General features: G+C 42.4%; 1 protein-coding gene across 2 annotated transcripts in view; it reads left to right on the top strand.

Annotated features, from left to right (window-relative positions):
- eps8l2 (EPS8 signaling adaptor L2) overlaps positions 1 to 19,550 on the top strand; it is a 108,271-nt gene that overhangs the window by 42,738 nt on the left and 45,983 nt on the right. For both annotated transcript variants that reach the window (XM_090214594.1, XM_090214586.1), the window contains one exon: positions 18,381 to 18,439. In XM_090214594.1, the coding sequence (XP_090070720.1) occupies positions 18,381 to 18,439 (59 nt within the window). The remainder of the gene's footprint in view (positions 1 to 18,380; positions 18,440 to 19,550) is intronic.

The raw sequence follows: 19,550 nt of genomic DNA, 5'->3' as shown, positions 1-19,550 counted from the left end.
AATATAAAGACCATGCAGAATACAACAACTCTTTTCCGGGAAAATGCAAGAGGGGGGGGGGGGGGGGGGGATACTTTCAGCCAAACATTCAGCATGGAGGAATGGGAGGTTCAGCAGCCAAACATTCAGCATGGAGGAATGGGAGGTTCAGCAGCCAAACATTCAGCATGGAGGAATGGGAGGTTCAGCAGCCAAACATTCAGCATGGAGGAATGGGAGGTTCAGCAGCCAAACATTCAGCATGGAGGAATGGGAGGTTCAGCAGCCAAACATTCAGCATGGAGGAATGGGAGGTTCAGCAGCCAAACATTCAGCATGGAGGAATGGGAGGTTCAGCAGCCAAACATTTCAGCATGGAGGAATGAGAGGTTCAGCAGCCAAACATTCAGCATGGAGGAATGGGAGGTTCAGCAGCCAAACATTCAGCATGGAGGAATGGGAGGTTCAGCAGCCAAACATTCAGCATGGAGGAATGGGAGGTTCAGCAGCCAAACATTCAGCATGGAGGAATGGGAGGTTCAGCAGCCAAACATTCAGCATGGAGGAATGGGAGGTTCAGCAAACAAACATTTCAGCAAAACATATGTAATGTAGCTAATTTACACCCTTTATTGTGTATTTCATTACCTTCATTGTTTTGTGCTGACTCACATACGCTCACTCTCACAAAACACACACATGCATACTGACAACACACACACATAGACTTTTAAATATGCTGCTGCTACTGTTTTTCAGCCAATGGAAACAAACACACCGTCTTTTCCTCTTCAATATGAGCCAGTTGTCTGCGCTTGTCACGTCCTGACCTTAGTTCCTTGTTTTTGTTTATGTTTTAGGCTGGCCGGGGTGTGAGTTGGGGTGGGCATTCTATGTGTTGTTCTAGTTTTGGTTTTCTATGTGTTTGGCCTGCTATGGTTCTCAATCAGAGGCAGCTGTCAATCGTTGTCCCTGATTGAGAACCATACTTAGGCAGCCTGTTTCTCCCACTTGAGTTGTGGGTGATTGTTTAAATGTCTCTGTGTCTTCACCACACAGAACTGTTTCGTTTTTCGTTTCTGTCTTTCACTTTGTTATTTTGTATTTTCGTGTTCAGTGACTTTTCATTAAAAATGACGAACACTTACCACGCTGCACATTGGTCCGATCTGTCATACTCCTCGTCACAGGAAGATGAATCGCGTCACATCGCTCAATGAGAATAGGGAGGCACCACACCAAGGGTAGCCAATCGTATTTAAGGGGGGGCTGAAAAGACAGGCCCCCTCCCCATGCTATTTTTCACATTTTGCCATGAGGCTGAGAGAACATTTGGCCTTTTTAAAGTAATTTCTTGCAATTCTACACAGTTTGCCATTGCTTACAACCAATGCTTCATTTTTTTAATGTTATTATTATTATGGGGGACATGTTCCCCAATCCTTAGTGGGAATTTCGCCTATTATTTTCGGTGATAGTGTCCTTTTGTATGATAGAATTGTTGATGAAGAGAGATTAAAGGTTTTCAGTGGAACCTGTGGCGGTATAACGAGGCTATTTTCAAACGCTTGGTTGGCTCGTTAGATGGTGAATGAGAACATGTAGCAGATGGTCACTGTTAGTGGTACCTTTTCTCTACAGGATGGTCCTATACAATGTTTTCTGTCTCTCTCTCTCTCTCTCTGTCTCTCTCTGTGTCTCTCTCTGTGTCTCTCTCTCTGTGTCTGTCTCTCTATATGTCTCTGTCTCTCTATATGTCTCTGTCTCTCTATATGTCTCTGTCTCTCTATATGTCTCTGTCTCTGTCTGTTTCTCTCTCTGTCTCTCGCTCTCTGTTCAGTATATTTTAATATAGGGTATGTTAGTTGAATATGCAGTATATTGTGATATCGTCAAAGCTGTTTATTGAATCCATAGAGACACGTTGAATCTGTAGAGTAGAAGTGAAGAGGAAGAGTCCTCTTTCCATCACGCCTGTGCTTATATCAGCCTCCCACATGCAAAAACCTCCCCTTCCTCCATCCCGCCCCAGTGCAGCAGAAAAGCACTATGCAAAACCCTCCCCGGCCCTCCTCCCACCTCCCCTGTTATCTGCCTCATCGGGATGGGATGGAGGAAGGATAGAAGGAAAGAGGGATGGAGAGGTAGAGAGAGAGAGGGGCTAAACTATTAGGAACTCTCTGCCCTGGGCTTCGGACGACACAGACCGAAATATCTCCACTTTGACCGTTTTTTAGAAAGGAGAGTCTTTCTCAGGTAACATAAACTGTATGGTATCTCTGGGCTCAGGATCGTGTTCCGTCATGAAGAAGTTTAACTTTCCCTCTTTCTCAGGTAACATAACTGTATGGTATCTCTGGGCTCAGGATCGTGTTCCGTCATGATGAAGTTTAACTTTCCCTCTTTCTCAGGTAACATAACTGTAGGGTATCTCTGGGCTCAGGATCGTGTTCCTTCATGAAGAAGTTTAACTTTCCCTCTTTCTCAGGTAACATAACTGTAGGGTATCTCTGGGCTCAGGATCGTGTTCCTTCATGAAGAAGTTTAACTTTCCCTCTTTCTCTTGCTGCACTTCTGTTGTTCCTGATCCAAAGGTCTCTCTCTCCCAGTTTCTCCTCAGTGTTTCAAAAAGGGTATTCTTCGGGTTTGTAGTTCTGTCTGTCTTCCAACGTTAATATGTTTAGGTATGTCTTCCTGTTTCTTTTATGTTATGGTGTGAGTTTAATTGAAATGGTGTTTTTGTTACAAGGACCTATTGCTTTTTCTCATCGATTGTTTGAGCTGTAACAGGTTTGAAACATTTAGTCTTCTGACTGGTGACTGACTCATTAGAGTCTGTTGTAAACACTTAGGGGTCATTTCAGAGGAGGAGTGCTGCCTTAGGACCAGCCCCTACCCTATGTCCATATCATGCTATTCATTCTGATCTAAAAGACTAAACTGATCTTAGATCAGCACTCTTACTCCGAATACATGCTCAGACTCTGTTATAGCATTCCCACTGGGCACAGACGTCAATTCAACGTCTATTCCACGTTGGTTCAACGTGATTTCATTGAAATGATCGATTCGATTCAACCAGTGTGTACCCAGTGGGATGGATGGGAAATCAGAGAGCTTTGATACGGCTGTGTTTGTGGTGGATCTGAAATGGCACCCTATATAGTCTATTTATTTTGTCTCTGTTTAGGGAAGAGGCTGCCATTGGGGACGCACGACTAGTCAGTGTTGAAGGGAAATCAGCTAGCCTGAGATGGAAACATTGAAGGGAAATCAGCTAGCCTGAGATGGAAACATTGAAGGGAAATCAGCTAGCCTGAGAGATGGAAACATTGAAGGGAAATCAGCTAGCCTGAGATGGAAACATTGAAGGGAAATCAGCTAGCCTGAGAGATGGAAACATTGAAGGGAAATCAGCTAGCCTGAGATGGAAACATTGAAGGGAAATCAGCTAGCCTGAGATGGAAACATTGAAGGGAAATCAGCTAGCCTGAGATGGAAACATTGAAGGGAAATCAGCTAGCCTGAGATGGAAACATTGAAGGGAAATCAGCTAGCCTGAGAGATGGAAACATTGAAGGGAAATCAGCTAGCCTGAGAGATGGAAGCGTTGATAGAGAAATCAGCTAGCCTGAGAGATGGAAGCATTGAAGGGAAATCAGCTCGCCTGAGAGATGGAAGCGTTGATAGGGAAATCAGCTAGCCTGAGAGATGGAAACGTTGAAGGGAAATCAGCTAGTCTGAGATGGAAGCGTTGAAGGGAAATCAGCTAGCCTGAGATGGAAACATTGAAGGGAAATCAGCTAGCATGAGAGATGGAAACATTGAAGGGAAATTAGCTAGCCTGAGAGATGGAAACATTGAAGGGAAATCAGCTGGCCTGAGAGATGGAAGCGTTGATAGGGAAATCAGCTAGCCTGAGAGATGGAAGCATTGAAGGGAAATCAGCTCGCCTGAGAGATGGAAGCGTTGATAGGGAAATCAGCTAGCCTGAGAGATGGAAACGTTGAAGGGAAATCAGCTAGTCTGAGATGGAAGCGTTGAAGGGAAATCAGCTAGCCTGAGAGATGGAAACATTGAAGGGAAATCAGCTAGCCTGAGAGATGGAAGCGTTGATAGAGAAATCAGCTAGCCTGAGAGATGGAAGCATTGAAGGGAAATCAGCTCGCCTGAGAGATGGAAGCGTTGATAGGGAAATCAGCTAGCCTGAGAGATGGAAACGCTGAAGGGAAATCAGCTAGTCTGAGATGGAAGCGTTGAAGGGAAATCAGCTAGCCTGAGATGGAAACGTTGAAGGGAAATCAGCTAGCCTGAGAGATGGAAACATTGAAGGGATATTAGCTAGCCTGAGAGATGGAAACATTGAAGGGAAATCAGCTGGCCTGAGAGATGGAAGCGTTGATAGGGAAATCAGCTAGCCTGAGAGATGGAAGCATTGAAGGGAAATCAGCTCGCCTGAGAGATGGAAGCGTTGATAGGGAAATCAGCTAGCCTGAGAGATGGAAACGTTGAAGGGAAATCAGCTAGTCTGAGATGGAAGCGTTGAAGGGAAATCAGCTAGCCTGAGATGGAAACGTTGAAGGGAAATCAGCTAGCCTGAGAGATGGAAATGTTGAAGGGAAATCAGCTAGTCTGAGAGATGGAAACATTGAAGGGAAATCAGCTAGTCTGAGAGATGGAAACGTTGAAAGGAAATCAGCTAGTCTGAGAGATGGAAACGTTGAAGGGAAATCAGCTAGTCTGAGAGATGGAAACGTTGAATGGAAATCAGCTAGCCTGAGAGATGGAAACGTTGAAGGGAAATCAGCTAGCCTGAGAGATGGAAGCGTTGATAGTGAAATCAGCTAGCCATAGAGATGGAAACGTTGAAGGGAAATCAGCTAGCCTGAGAGATGGAAACGTTGATAGGGAAATCAGCTAGTCTGAGAGATGGAAACATTGATAGGGAAATCAGCTAGCCTGAGAGATGGAAACGTTGATAGGGAAATCAGCTAGCCTGAGAGATGGAAACGTTGAAGTGAAATCAGCTAGCCTGAGAGATGGAAATGTTGAAGGGAAATCAGCTAGCCTGAGAGATGGAGATGTTGATAGGGAAATCAGCTAGTCTGAGATGGAAACGTTGATAGGGAAATCAGCTAGTCTGAGAGATGGAAACGTTGATAGGGAAATCAGCTAGTCTGAGAGATGGAAACGTTGAAGGGAAATCAGCTAGCCTGAGAGATGGAAACGTTGATAGGGGAATCAGCTAGTCTGAGAGATGGAAACGTTGAAGGGAAATCAGCTAGTCTGAGAGATGGAAACGTTGAAGGGAAATCAGCTAGCCTGAGAGATGGAAACGTTGATAGGGGAATCAGCTAGTCTGAGAGATGGAAACATTGAAGGGAAATCAGCTAGTCTGAGAGATGGAAACATTGATAGGGAAATCAGCTAGCCTGAGAGATGGAAATGTTGATAGGGAAATCAGCTAGCCTGAGAGATGGAAACGTAGATAGGGAAATCAGCTAGTCTGAGATGGAAACGTTGAATGGAAATCAGCTAGCCTGAGAGATGGAAACGTTGAAGGGAAATCAGCTAGTCTGAGAGATGGAAGCGTTGATAGGGAAATCAGCTAGTCTGAGAGATGGAAACGTTGAAGGGAAATCAGCTAGCCTGAGATGGAAACGTTGATAGGGAAATCAGCTAGTCTGAGAGATGGAAACATTGAAGGGAAATCAGCTAGTATGAGAGATGGAAACGTTGATAGGGAAATCAGCTAGCCTGAGAGATGGAAACGTTGATAGGGAAATCAGCTAGTCTGAGAGATGGAAACGTTGAAGGGAAATCAGCTAGTCTGAGATGGAAACGTTGATAGGGAAATCAGCTAGTCTGAGAGATGGAAACGTTGATAGGGAAATCAGCTAGTCTGAGAGATGGAAACGTTGAAGGGAAATATGCTAGCCTGAGAGATGGAAACGTTGATAGGGGAATCAGCTAGTCCAAGAGATGGAAACGTTGAAGGGAAATCAGCTAGTCTGAGAGATGGAAACATTGATAGGGAAATCAGCTAGCCTGAGAGATGGAAATGTTGATAGGGAAATCAGCTAGCCTGAGAGATGGAAGCATTGATAGGGAAATCAGCTAGCCTGAGAGATGGAAGCATTGAAGGGAAATCAGCTAGCCTGAGAGATGGAAGCGTTGATAGGGAAATCAGCTAGCCTGAGATGGAAGCGTTGATAGGGAAATCAGCTAGCCTGAGAGATGGAAACGTTGATAGGGAAATCAGCTAGCCTGAGAGATGGAAGCGTTGAAGGGAAATCAGCTAGCCTGAGAGATGGAAACGTTGAAGGAAATCAGCTAGTCTGACAGATGGAAACGTTGAAGTGAAATCGGCTAGTCTGAGAGATGGAAACGTTGATAGGGAAATCAGCTAGTCTGACAGATGGAAACGTTGAAGGGAAATCAGCTAGTCTGAGAGATGGAAGCGTTGATAGGGAAATCAGCTAGCCTGAGAGATGGAAGCGTTGATAGGGAAATCAGCTAGCCTGAGATGGAAGCGTTGATAGGGAAATCAGCTAGTCTGAGAGATGGAAATGTTGATAGGGAAATCAGCTAGCCTCAGAGATGGAAGCGTTGATAGGGAAATCAGCTAGCCTGAGAGATGGAAGCATTGATAGGGAAATCAGCTAGCCTGAGATGAAAGCGTTGATAGGGAAATCAGCTAGTCTGAGAGATGGAAACGTTGAAGGGAAATCAGCTAGCCTGAGAGATGGAAACGTTGATAGGGAAATTTGCTAGTCTGAGAGATGGAAGTGTTGAGAGGGAAATCAGCTAGCCTGAGAGATGGAAACGTTGAAGGGAAATCAGCTAGCCTGAGAGATGGAAACGTTGATAGGGAAATCAGCTAGCCTGAGTTATGGAAACGTTGAAGGGAAATCAGCTAGCCTGAGAGATGGAAGCATTGAAGGGAAATCAGCTAGCCTGAGAGATGGAAACGTTGATAGGGAAATCAGCTAGTCTGAGAGATGGAAACGTTGATAGGGAAATCAGCTAGCCTCAGAGATGGAAGCGTTGATAGGGAAATCAGCTAGCCTGAGAGATGGAAGCGTTGAAGGGAAATCAGCTAGCCTGAGAGATTGAAACGTTGAAGGGAAATCAGCTAGTCTGAGAGATGGAAACGTTGATAGTGAAATCAGCTAGCCTGAGAGATGGAAACATTGATAGGGAAATCAGCTAGCCTGAGAGATGGAGACGTTGATAGGGAAATGAGCTAGTCTGAGAGATGGAAACGTTGATAGGGAAATCAGCTAGCCTGAGAGATGGAAACGTTGATAGGGAAATCAGCTAGTCTGAGAGATGGAAGCGTTGATAGGGAAATCAGCTAGCCTCAGAGATGGAAGCGTTGATAGGGAAATCAGCTAGCCTGAGAGATGGAAACGTTGAAGGGAAATCAGCTAGTCTGAGAGATGGAAACGTTGATAGGGAAATCAGCTAGCCTGAGAGATGGAAACGTTGATAGGGAAATCAGCTAGCCTGAGAGATGGAAACGTTGATAGGGAAATCAGCTAGTCTGAGAGATGGAAACGTTGATAGGGAAATCAGCTAGCCTGAGAGATGGAAACGTTGATAGGGAAATCAGCTAGCCTGAGAGATGGAAGCGTTGATGGGGAAATCAGCTAGCCTCAGAGATGGAAGCGTTGAGAGGGAAATCAGCTAGCCTGAGAGATGGAAACGTTGAAGGGAAATCAGCTAGTCTGAGAGATAGAAACGTTGATAGGGAAATCAGCTAGTCTGAGAGATGGAAACATTGAAGGTAAATCAGCTAGTCTGAGAGATGGAAACATTGAAGGGAAATCAGCTAGTCTGAGAGATGGAATCGTTGATAGGGAAATCAGCTAGCCTCGGAGATGGAAGCGTTGATAGGGAAATCAGCTAGCCTGAGAGATGGAAACGTTGAAGGGAAATCAGCTAGTCTGAGAGATGGAAACGTTGATAGGGAAATCAGCTAGCCTGAGAGATGGAAAGATTGATAGGGAAATCAGCTAGCCTGAGAGATGGAAACGTTGATAGGGAAATCAGCTAGTCTGAGAGATGGAAACGTTGATAGGGAAATCAGCTAGCCTGAGAGATGGAAACGTTGATAGGGAAATCAGCTAGCCTGAGAGATGGAAAGATTGATAGGGAAATCAGCTAGCCTGAGAGATGGAAACGTTGATAGGGAAATCAGCTAGTCTGAGAGATGGAAATGTTGATAGGGAAATCAGCTAGCCTGAGAGATGGAAACGTTGATAGGGAAATCAGCTAGTCTGAGAGATGGAAGCGTTCATAGGGAAATCAGCTAGCCTCAGAGATGGAAGCGTTGATAGGGGAATCAGCTAGTCTGAGAGATGGAAACGTTGAAGGGAAATCAGCTAGTCTGAGAGATGGAAACGTTGATAGGGAAATCAGCTAGCCTGAGAGATGGAAACGTTGATAGGGAAATCAGCTAGTCTGAGAGATGGAAGCGTTCATAGGGAAATCAGCTAGCCTCAGAGATGGAAGCGTTGATAGGGACATCAGCTAGCCTGAGAGATGGAAACGTTGAAGGGAAATCAGCTAGTCTGAGAGATGGAAACGTTGATAGGGAAATCAGCTAGCCTGAGAGATGGAAACGTTGATAGGGAAATCAGCTAGTCTGAGAGATGGAAGCGTTGATAGGGAAATCAGCTAGCCTCAGAGATGGAAGCGTTGATAGGGACATCAGCTAGCCTGAGAGATGAAACGTTGAAGGGAAATCAGCTAGTCTGAGAGATGGAAACGTTGATAGGGAAATCAGCTAGTCTGAGAGATGGAAACATTGAAGGGAAATCAGCTAGTCTGAGAGATGGAAGCGTTGATAGGGAAATCAGCTAGCCTGAGAGATGGAAACGTTGATAGGGCTATGTTCCAGATGCCACTATCTGGCCAAGCTGCAAATCAGGAAGTTCTACAAATGATTTTTGTCAAAATCTGATTCAACCCTAACCTTAACCATACTGCTAACCTTCTGTCTAACCCTTTTTATGAAACAATCATTTTGCAGCTTAGCCATATGGTGTGAATCCTTAGGTTCTGAAGGTGAGGTGATATGGCAGTGGCAATTCAATATCCGAAGGGTGTTTTATGGTACTGCTGGCAGGAGGTGGGAATATAGGGATGCATTCCAAATGTCACCCAATTTAGATGACAGGGAAGTCTCTCCAAGACAATGGTTTACATGACAGGACAGTCTCTCCAAGACATTGTTTTACTGTTCGATGACAGGACAGTCTCTCCAAGACAATGGTTTACTGTTCGATGACAGGACAGTCTCTCCAAGACAATGGTTTACTGTTCGATGACAGGACAGTCTCTCCAAGACAATGGTTTACATGACAGGACAGTCTCTCCAAGACAATGGTTTACTGTTCGATGACAGGACAGTCTCTCCAAGACAATGGTTTACTGTTCGATGACAGGACAGTCTCTCCAAGACAATGGTTTACTGTTCGATGACAGGACAGTCTCTCCAAGACAATGGTTTACTGTTCGATGACAGGACAGTCTCTCCAAGACAATGGTTTACTGTTCGATGACAGGACAGTCTCTCCAAGACAATGGTTTACTGTTCGATGACAGGACAGTCTCTCCAAGACAATGGTTTACTGTTCGATGACAGGACAGTCTCTCCAAGACAATGGTTTACTGTTCGATGACAGGACAGTCTCTCCAAGACAATGGGTAACTGGTTTATTGTTTGAACACACTCATGTGATGTGAAGTAGAATGATAAACACTTTTATTGTCCACCCATAGTGGAAATGTGTATCGTGTTTCACCACTTAAAAACAGCCATTAAACACCAGCACGAGCACATCATTCTGGAGACCATTAAATCAACTATACAAAGTACAAAGGTGCTTCTGTAACAGTGCAGTTCAAAGTTCATATATATTACATCATTGGTCTAAAACCATGTTATCATCAAGAGTCATCACAGCATATTTAATTGCAGTAGAAAAACTAAAGTCTGCTCCGATTAAGCATCGGAATATGCTAATGTACGTCGAATATGCTAATACGGGTTGAATATGCGAATGTGTGTTGAATATGCTAATGCCTGTTCAATATGCCAATGTCGTTTGAATATGCTAATGTAAGTTACATACGCTAATGTAGGTTGAATATGCTAATGTAAGTGGTTTGATCTAGGATTTTTGAATGGATTTCATAATATTTCGATTTAGATTGACCGTCTTATCTTTAGACTGACTGTTTTCTCAATCGCGTCTGTAAGAAATGACCTGTTTTAGAATATATTCCACTAGCAGCCACCTATAGGTCCTTTCCAATGTAGCCTACAATCTCATTTTCCAGTCAGAATTTAGTAGCCTAGGTGACGGTGCTCTTTCAGGAATAGATTCAGGTGCTCTATCACTGTCTGTTGTTTAAAGGAGCAGTCATCATTCATGCGCCGAATACAACAGGTGTAGGTTTTACTGTGAAATGCTTGCTTACCAGCCCTTTCACAACAATGAAGAGTTAAAAAGTAAGACAAATTTGCTAAAAAGGGAAATAGTAACACAATAAAATAATAATAACTCGGCTATATACAAGGAGTACCAGTACTGAGTCAATGTGCAGGTGTACCAGGTAGTTGAGGTAATAACAAGGCTATATACAAGGAGTACCAGTACTGAGTCAATGTGCAGGAGTACCAGGTAGTTGAGGTAATAACAAGGCTATATACAAGGAGTACCAGTACTGAGTCAATGTGCGGGGGTACCAGGTAGTTGAGGTAATAACAAGGCTATATACAAGGAGTACCAGTACTGAGTCAATGTGCAGGAGTACCAGTACTGAGTCAATGTGCAGGAGTACCAGGTAGTTGAGGTAATAACTCAGCTATATACAAGGAGTACCAGTACTGAGTCAATGTGCGGCGGTACCAGGTAGTTGAGGTAATAACTCAGCTATATACAAGGAGTACTAGTACTGACTCAATGTGCAGGGGTACAGGTTAGTCGAGGTAATAACAAGGCTATATACAAGGAGTACCAGTACTGAGTCAATGTGCAGGAGTACCAGGTAGTTGAGGTAATAACAAGGCTATATACAAGGAGTACTAGTACTGACTCAATGTGCAGGAGTACCAGGTAGTTGAGGTAATAACTCGGCTATATACAAGGAGTACCAGTACTGAGTCAATGTGCGGCGGTACCAGGTAGTTGAGGTAATAACTCGGCTATATACAAGGAGTACTAGTACTGACTCAATGTGCAGGAGTACCAGTACTGAGTCAATGTGCAGGAGTACCAGGTAGTTGAGGTAATAACTCGGCTATATACAAGGAGTACTAGTACTGACTCAATGTGCAGGAGTACCAGGTAGTTGAGGTAATAACTCGGCTATATACAAGGAGTACCAGTACTGAGTCAATGTGCGGCGGTACCAGGTAGTTGAGGTAATAACTCGGCTATATACAAGGAGTACCAGTACTGACTCAATGTGCAGGGGTACAGGTTAGTCGAGGTAATTGAGATAATATTTAGATGTAGGTAGAAGTAAATTGACTATGCATAGATAATAAACAGGGAGTAGCAGCAGTGTACAAAACAAATGGTGGGGGGTTCAATAGTCCGGGTGGCCATTTGATGAATTGTTCAGCAGTTTTATGGCTTGGGGGTAGAAGCTGTTACGGAGCCTTTTGGTCCTAGACATGGCGCTCCGGTACCGCTTGCCGTGCGATAGCAGAGAAAACAGTTTATGACTTGGGGGGTAGAAGCTGTTACGGAGCCTTTTGGTCCTAGACATGGCGCTCCGGTACCGCTTGCCGTGCGATAGCAGAGAAAACAGTTTATGACTTGGGGGGTAGAAGCTGTTACGGGGCCTTTTGGTCCTAGACATGACTTTAATTTTTATTTAACCTTTATTTAACCAGGCAGGCCAGTGAAGAACAAATTCTTATTTACAATGACGGACTACCAAAAAGCAAAATACCTCCTACAGGGATGGGGGATTAAAAATACAAATTTAATTAAATAATAAATCTAGGACAAAACACACATCACGACAAGAGAGACCACACAACACTACATGATGTAGCCAGTCAAGATGCTCTCAATGGTGCAGCTGTAGAACTTGTTGAGGTGTCTGAGGGCCCATGCCAAATCTTTTCAGCCTCCTGAAGGGGAAGAGGCGTTGTCGTGCTCTCTTCACCACTGTGTTGGTGTGTTTGGACCATGATAGGTCCTTGGTGATGTGGACACCAGTGGAACTTGAAGCTCTCAACCCATTCCACTATATGCTGTTGTGATAGCGTGTAGTTCCTATCAGTTCCTATCCTATTGTTAGTCTGTAGTCCCCGGCTGTACATCTTTTCACCTCCTACGGTGTGACAAAAGAGCAGCAGCAGCGCTGTGAATTGATTGGCTTAAATGTCAATCATCAATAATACATGATGGGGCTCGGCTTTCACAGAGGACTGCTTCCCAAACGGCTCCCTATTCCCTATATAGTGCCCTACTGTTGACCAGAGCTCTATTCCCTATATAGTGCCCTACTGTTGACCAGAGCTCTATACCCTATATAGTGCACTATTGTTGACCACAGCCCTATGGGACTGCATTGACTAGAACTGTTATGCCAAATACGCAGTAATTATCTAGGCTAATGGCTAGCTACAGTATATAGTAACTGTAGTCTAGGATATTTATGGAGAGTGATAAGCTAGATACAGTATATAGTGACTGTAGTCTAGGATATTTACAGAGAGTGATAGGTTAGATACAGTATATAGTGACTGTAGTCTAGGATATTTATGGAGAGTGATAGGTTAGATACAGTATATAGTGACTGTAGTCTAGGATATTTACAGAGAGTGATAGGTTAGATACAGTATATAGTGACTGTAGTCTAGGATATTTACAGAGAGTGATAGGTTAGATACAGTATATAGTAACTGTAGTCTAGGATAGTTATGGAGAGTGATAGGTTAGATACAGTATATAGTGACTGTAGTCTAGGATATTTACAGAGAGTGATAGGTTAGATACAGTATATAGTAACTGTAGTCTAGGATATTTATGGAGAGTGATAGGTTAGATACAGTATATAGTAACTGTAGTCTAGGATATTTACAGAGAGTGATAGGTTAGATACAGTATATAGTAACTGTAGTCTAGGATATTTATGGAGAGTGATAGGTTAGATACAGTATATAGTGACTGTAGTCTAGGATATTTATGGAGAGTGATAGGTTAGATACAGTATATAGTAACTGTAGTCTAGGATATTTACAGAGAGTGATAGGTTAGATACAGTATATAGTAACTGTAGTCTAGGATATTTATGGAGAGTGATAGGTTAGATACAGTATATAGTGACTGTAGTCTAGGATATTTACAGAGAGTGATAGGTTAGATACAGTATATAGTAACTGTAGTCTAGGATATTTACAGAGAGTGATAGGTTAGATACAGTATATAGTAACTGTAGTCTAGGATATTTATGGAGAGTGATAGGTTAGATACAGTATATAGTAACTGTAGTCTAGGATAGTTATGGAGAGTGATAGGTTAGATACAGTATATAGTAACTGTAGTCTAGGATATTTATGGAGAGTGATAGGTTAGATACAGTATATAGTGACTGTAGTCTAGGATATTTATGGAGAGTGATAGGTTAGATACAGTATATAGTGACTGTAGTCTAGGATATTTACAGAGAGTGATAGGTTAGATACAGTATATAGTGACTGTAGTCTAGGATATTTATGGAGAGTGATAGGTTAGATACAGTATATAGTGACTGTAGTCTAGGATATTTATGGAGAGTGATAGGTTAGATACAGTATATAGTGACTGTAGTCTAGGATATTTATGGAGAGTGATAGGTTAGATACAGTATATAGTAACTGTAGTCTAGGATATTTATGGAGAGTGATAGGTTAGATACAGTATATAGTGACTGTAGTCTAGGATATTTATGGAGAGTGATAGGTTAGATACAGTATATAGTGACTGTAGTCTAGGATATTTATGGAGAGTGATAGGTTAGATACAGTATATAGTGACTGTAGTCTAGGATATTTACAGAGAGTGATAGGTTAGATACAGTATATAGTAACTGTAGTCTAGGATATTTATGGAGAGTGATAGGTTAGATACAGTATATAGTAACTGTAGTCTAGGATATTTACAGAGAGTGATAGGTTAGATACAGTATATAGTGACTGTAGTCTAGGATATTTATGGAGAGTGATAGGTTAGATACAGTATATAGTAACTGTAGTCTAGGATATTTATGGAGAGTGATAGGTTAGATACAGTATATAGTGACTGTAGTCTAGGATATTTACAGAGAGTGATAGGTTAGATACAGTATATAGTGACTGTAGTCTAGGATATTTATGGAGAGTGATAGGTTAGATACAGTATATAGTAACTGTAGTCTAGGATATTTATGGAGAGTGATAGGTTAGATACAGTATATAGTAACTGTAGTCTAGGATATTTATGGAGAGTGATAGGTTAGATACAGTATATAGTAACTGTAGTCTAGGATATTTATGGAGAGTGATAGGTTAGATACAGTATATAGTGACTGACTGACTATTTATGGAGAGTGATAACCTCTCTGGGATAGGCCCCTATTTTGTTCACTTCCTCTCTGACTGACATGCCCAAAGTAAACTGCCTGTTACTCAGGCCCAGAAGCCAGGTTATGCATATAACAGGTCCATCTACCAGTAGTGTGCAGCCCACCTATGAGTAGCTTACCAAACAATTCTGAAAGTACATGCAGTTGTCACGTTCCACCGCAAACTGACTTAAACAAATCTCACAATTATTAGACAGCACAAGCTCCCAACTACTATCTAGTCAATGCAACATTGACATCACAATATCTGACAATTAATTTCCAGAAATATTGCCCCCATCTTGTAGGTTGACAGAAATACTTTCCCCAAAACCTTCTCAATGAAATGTTAAGTGCAAAGTAGGCTTACCTAGCAGAAGTGTATTTCAGGAGGAAGTGTATCATGATTAAGTATTTCATTAGGAAGTATTTCATTAGGAAGTATTTCATTAGGAAGTATTTCATGAGGAAGTATTTCATTAGGAAGTATTTCATTAGGAAGTATTTCATTAGGAAGTATTTCATGAGGAAGTATTTCATTAGGAAGTATTTCATGAGGAAGTATTTCATGAAGTATTTCATTAGGAAGTATTTCATTAGGAAGTATTTCATGAGGAAGTATTTCATGAAGTAAATCATGAGGAAGTATATAATTTGTGTCTGTTATTTGTTATTTGTAAACTTTGCCATGAAATGAGCAGCAACAGTACAGAACCATCGCTAGACTGACACATGCCTGGAATACGTTACACGATTTCGCTAGGTATTTGCAGCACATTAGAGGCACAATCCTCACATTAAAGGGCCAGACGCAAAATTAAAGGGGAATTACTGAGCATGACATATGATACTTAGCATGACATGTGATACTGAGCATGACATATGATAATGAAATATGATACTGAGCATGACATATGATACTGAGTGTAACGGATGTGAAACGGCTATCTTAGTTAGCGTGGGCGCTAAATAGCGGTTCAATCAGTGACGTCACTTGCTCTGAGATCTTGAAGTAGTAGTTCCCCTTGCTCTGCAAGGGCCGCGGCTTTTGTGGAGCGATGGGTAACGATGCTTCGAGGGTGACTGTTGATGTGTGCAGAGGGTCCCTGGTTCGCGCCCGGGTATGGGCGAGGGACGGTCTAAACTTGTACTGTTACATGAGCATGACATATGATACTGAGCATGACATGTGATACTGAGCATGACATATGATACTGAACATGACATATGATACTGAACATGACATATAATAATGACATATGATACTGAACATGACATCTGATACTGAGCATGACATATGATAATGACATATGATACTGAACATGACATATGATAATGAACATGACATATGATAATGACATATGATACTGAACATGACATCTGATACTGAGCATGACATATGATAATGACATATGATACTGAACATGACATATGATAATGAACATGACATATGATAATGATATATTATACTGAACATGACATATGATAATGAACACGACAAATAATAATGATATATGATACTGAACATGACATATGATACTGAGCATGACATATGATACCTAGCATGACATATGATAATGACATGATAATGAACATGACATATGATACTGATTATGTCCTAAGCCTATGACAGCTGTATGTTCATTTGATTGTGGCCTGTGGAATGTTGTTCCACTCCAGTTCGATGGTTGTGCGAAGTTTCTGGATATTGGTGGGAACTGGAACACCCTGTCATACACATCAATCCAGAGCATCCCAAACATGCTCAATGGGTAACATGTTTAATGAGTATGCAGGCCATGGAAGAACTGGGACCTTTTCAGCTTCCAGGAACTGTGTACAGATCCCTGCAATATGAGGCCGTGCATTATCATGCTGAAACATGAGGTGATGGCGGTGGATGAATGGCACGACAATGGGCCTCAGGGTCTCGTCACATTTATCCCTGGGCATTGAAGTTGCCATTGATAAAATGCAATTGTGTTCGTTGTCCACAGCTTATGCCTGCCCATACCACAACCCCACCTACACCGTGCAGCACTCTGTTCAAACCGCTTGCCAACACAACTTCATACATGTGGTCTGCCATCTGCCCGGTACAGTTGAAACCGAGGACGACGAGCACGCAGATGAGCTTCCCTGAAACGGTTTATGACAGTTTGTGCAGAAATTCTTCGGTTGTGCGAACCCAGAGTTTCATCAGTTGTCCGGGTGGCTGGTCTCAGATGGTTCCGCAGGTGAAGAAGCAGGATGTGGAGGTCTTGGGCTGGCATGGTCTGCGGTTGTGAGGCCAGGACATACTGCCAAATGATGTAAAACAAGGTTGGAGGCGACTTATGGTAGAGAAATGAACATTCAATTCTCTGGGAACAGCTCTGGTGGACTTTCCTGCAGTCAGCATGCCAGTTGCATGCTCCCACAAAACTTGAGACATCTGTGGTATTGTGTTGTGTGACAGAACTGATCATTTTAGAGTGGCTTTATATTGTTCCCTGCACAAGGTGCACCTCTGTACTGATCATGCCGTTTAATCAGCTTCTTCATATGCCACACCTGTCAGGTGGATTAATTATTTTGGCAAAGGAGAAATGCTCACTAACAGGGATGTAAACAAATTTGTGCACAAACTTTGAGAGAAATAAGCTTTTTGTGCATATTGAACATTTCTGGGATCTTTTATTTCAGCTCATGAAACATGGGACCGACACTTTACATGTTGCATTTATATTTTAGTTTAGTACAGTACAGAGGAGATCCAGCTATTCCTTTGAAAAGTAGTTGAGCATTAAATATTAGGTCTGCCTAGAGCCGACCAAAGAGATGCTCTCCTATTTTGACACCACACTCCAAAAAGCAAGTTCTGCAGGCTCTAGTTTTGTCTAATCTTGATTATTGTCCAGTCATATGGTCAAGTTCGGCAGGCTCTAGTTTTGTCTAATCTTGATTATTGTCCAGTCATATGGTCAAGTTCTGCAGGCTCTAGTTTTGTCTAATCTTGATTATTGTCCAGTCATATGGTCAAGTCCTGCAGGCTCTAGTTTTGTCTAATCGTAATTAGTCCCAGTCATATGGTCAAGTTCTGCAGGCTCTAGTTTTGTCTAATCTTGATTAGTGTCCAGTCATATGGTCAAGTTCTGCAGGCTCTAGTTTGGTCTAATCTTGATTAGTGTCCAGTCGTGTGGTCCAGTGCTGCAAAGAAAGACCTAGTTGGGCTCCAGCTGGACCAGAACAGAGTGGCATGTCTTGCTCTTCATTGTAATCAGAGGGCTGATATAAATACTACGCATGCCAGTCTCTCTTGGCTAAGAGTTGAGGAGAGACTGACTGCATCACTTCTTCTTTTAATAAGAAACATTCATGTGTAGAAAATTCCAAATTGTTTGCAGTCAATTTACACACACAGCTCTGACACACACACTTACCCCACCAGACATGCCACCAGGGGTCTTTTCACAGTCCCCAAATCCAGAACAAATTCAAGAACGCGTACGTACAGTATTATATAGAGAGGGGTCATAGCAGGGCTCATACCAGGGCTCCTAGCGAGGCTCATAGCAGGGGTCATAGCGGGGCTCATACCAGGGGTCAGATCAGGGGTCATAGCAGGGTTCATAGCGGGGGTCAGAGCAAGGGTTATAGCAACATAACATGTGGACCAGAAGTCAGTGATTAACCAGGGCAGGTTACACTTACTATGAATATAACCTTTCTACCACTCAACCGTGGGTGTGTTTGGGTTTTATTAGTAGCCTACTCACTCTTTGACCTCTCTGTGTTTTACTTTACAGAGCAACGGAAGAAATACTCCAATGTTATAATGCAGGAGACGTCTCAGTATCATGTGGAGGTAAGACTTGGTCCTCTCCTTTTCCTCTCTATCTCTCTCTCTCTCTCTCTCCCTCTCTCTCTTCTAGAATCTCAAATCTACTCTGGTACGTCTCTTTCGCTCTCTCTCTCTTTCCCTCTCTCTCTCTCCTAGAATCTCAAATCTATTCTGTGTTCTCTCTCTCTCTCTTTCCCTCTCTCTCTCTCATAGAATCTCAAATCTACTCTGGTACGTCTCTTTCGCTCTCTCTCTTTCCCTCTCTCTCTCTCCTAGGATCTCAAATCTACTCTGCTCTCTCTCTCTCTCTCTCTCTCTCTCCCTCTCTCTCTCTCTCTCTCTCCTTTATAAACAGGTTGTCAAACCCTAATCGTATGTGGTGTCTTGTGTGTCTTCCAATTAAATGGGGCAGTATGTATTTATAAAAGCTCTAAACTTTACTACCAGTAGGTGTTATGGTCCCTTCCCTAAAACACAAAGGTTGATTGGCCCCTACTTGGTTCATATCTGATGGTATACCATTTAAGTGCACCGTAATAAGGCAATCAGGTGATCACAGAGCGACCATAACATGTATCTAATGTGGGCAGAGTACTGAGGTGAGTCAGAGGTGGGCTTTATAGGCACAGTCCGGAATGATATTGTCTGAAATTTAACTACGCTCAAATTCATAGATTGAGCTATTATCCATAGTCCATGATATCAAAAATAATAGTTGTAACTATATGTTAAAGCTGTACAGTGTTTGTAAACAACATTTTACAAACATATATTTGGGGTTTTGATGGGGTTAAAGCGAGGTGCTGGTCAAACAAATATATACAGTCTCTTAAAGTAGTGGAAATCTCTTAAAGACTTACCCAGAAAGACTCACTGCCAAAGGTGCTTTTACAAGGTATTGACTCAGGGGTGTGAGCACTTATGTAAAATTAGATATTTCTGTATTTAATTTTCAATACATTTGTAAAAATGTCTAAAAACATGTTTTCACTGTCATTATTGGGGTATTGTGTGTAGATGGGTGAGGGAAAAAAATTATTTAAACTGTTTAGAATTCAGGCTGTAACAAAATGTGCATAAAACAGTTTAGGCAACAGGGATGTTGATCCGGGAGGGGGTTGAACATCTCTGCTGT

The sequence above is a fragment of the Oncorhynchus mykiss genome, chromosome 2, assembly GCF_057628025.1.
Source record: "Oncorhynchus mykiss isolate SJ-2025 chromosome 2, ASM5762802v1, whole genome shotgun sequence".
NCBI lineage: Eukaryota > Metazoa > Chordata > Actinopteri > Salmoniformes > Salmonidae > Oncorhynchus > Oncorhynchus mykiss.
Note: the sequence above shows the minus strand (reverse complement) of the source record. Positions and strands in the feature narration are given on the sequence as shown.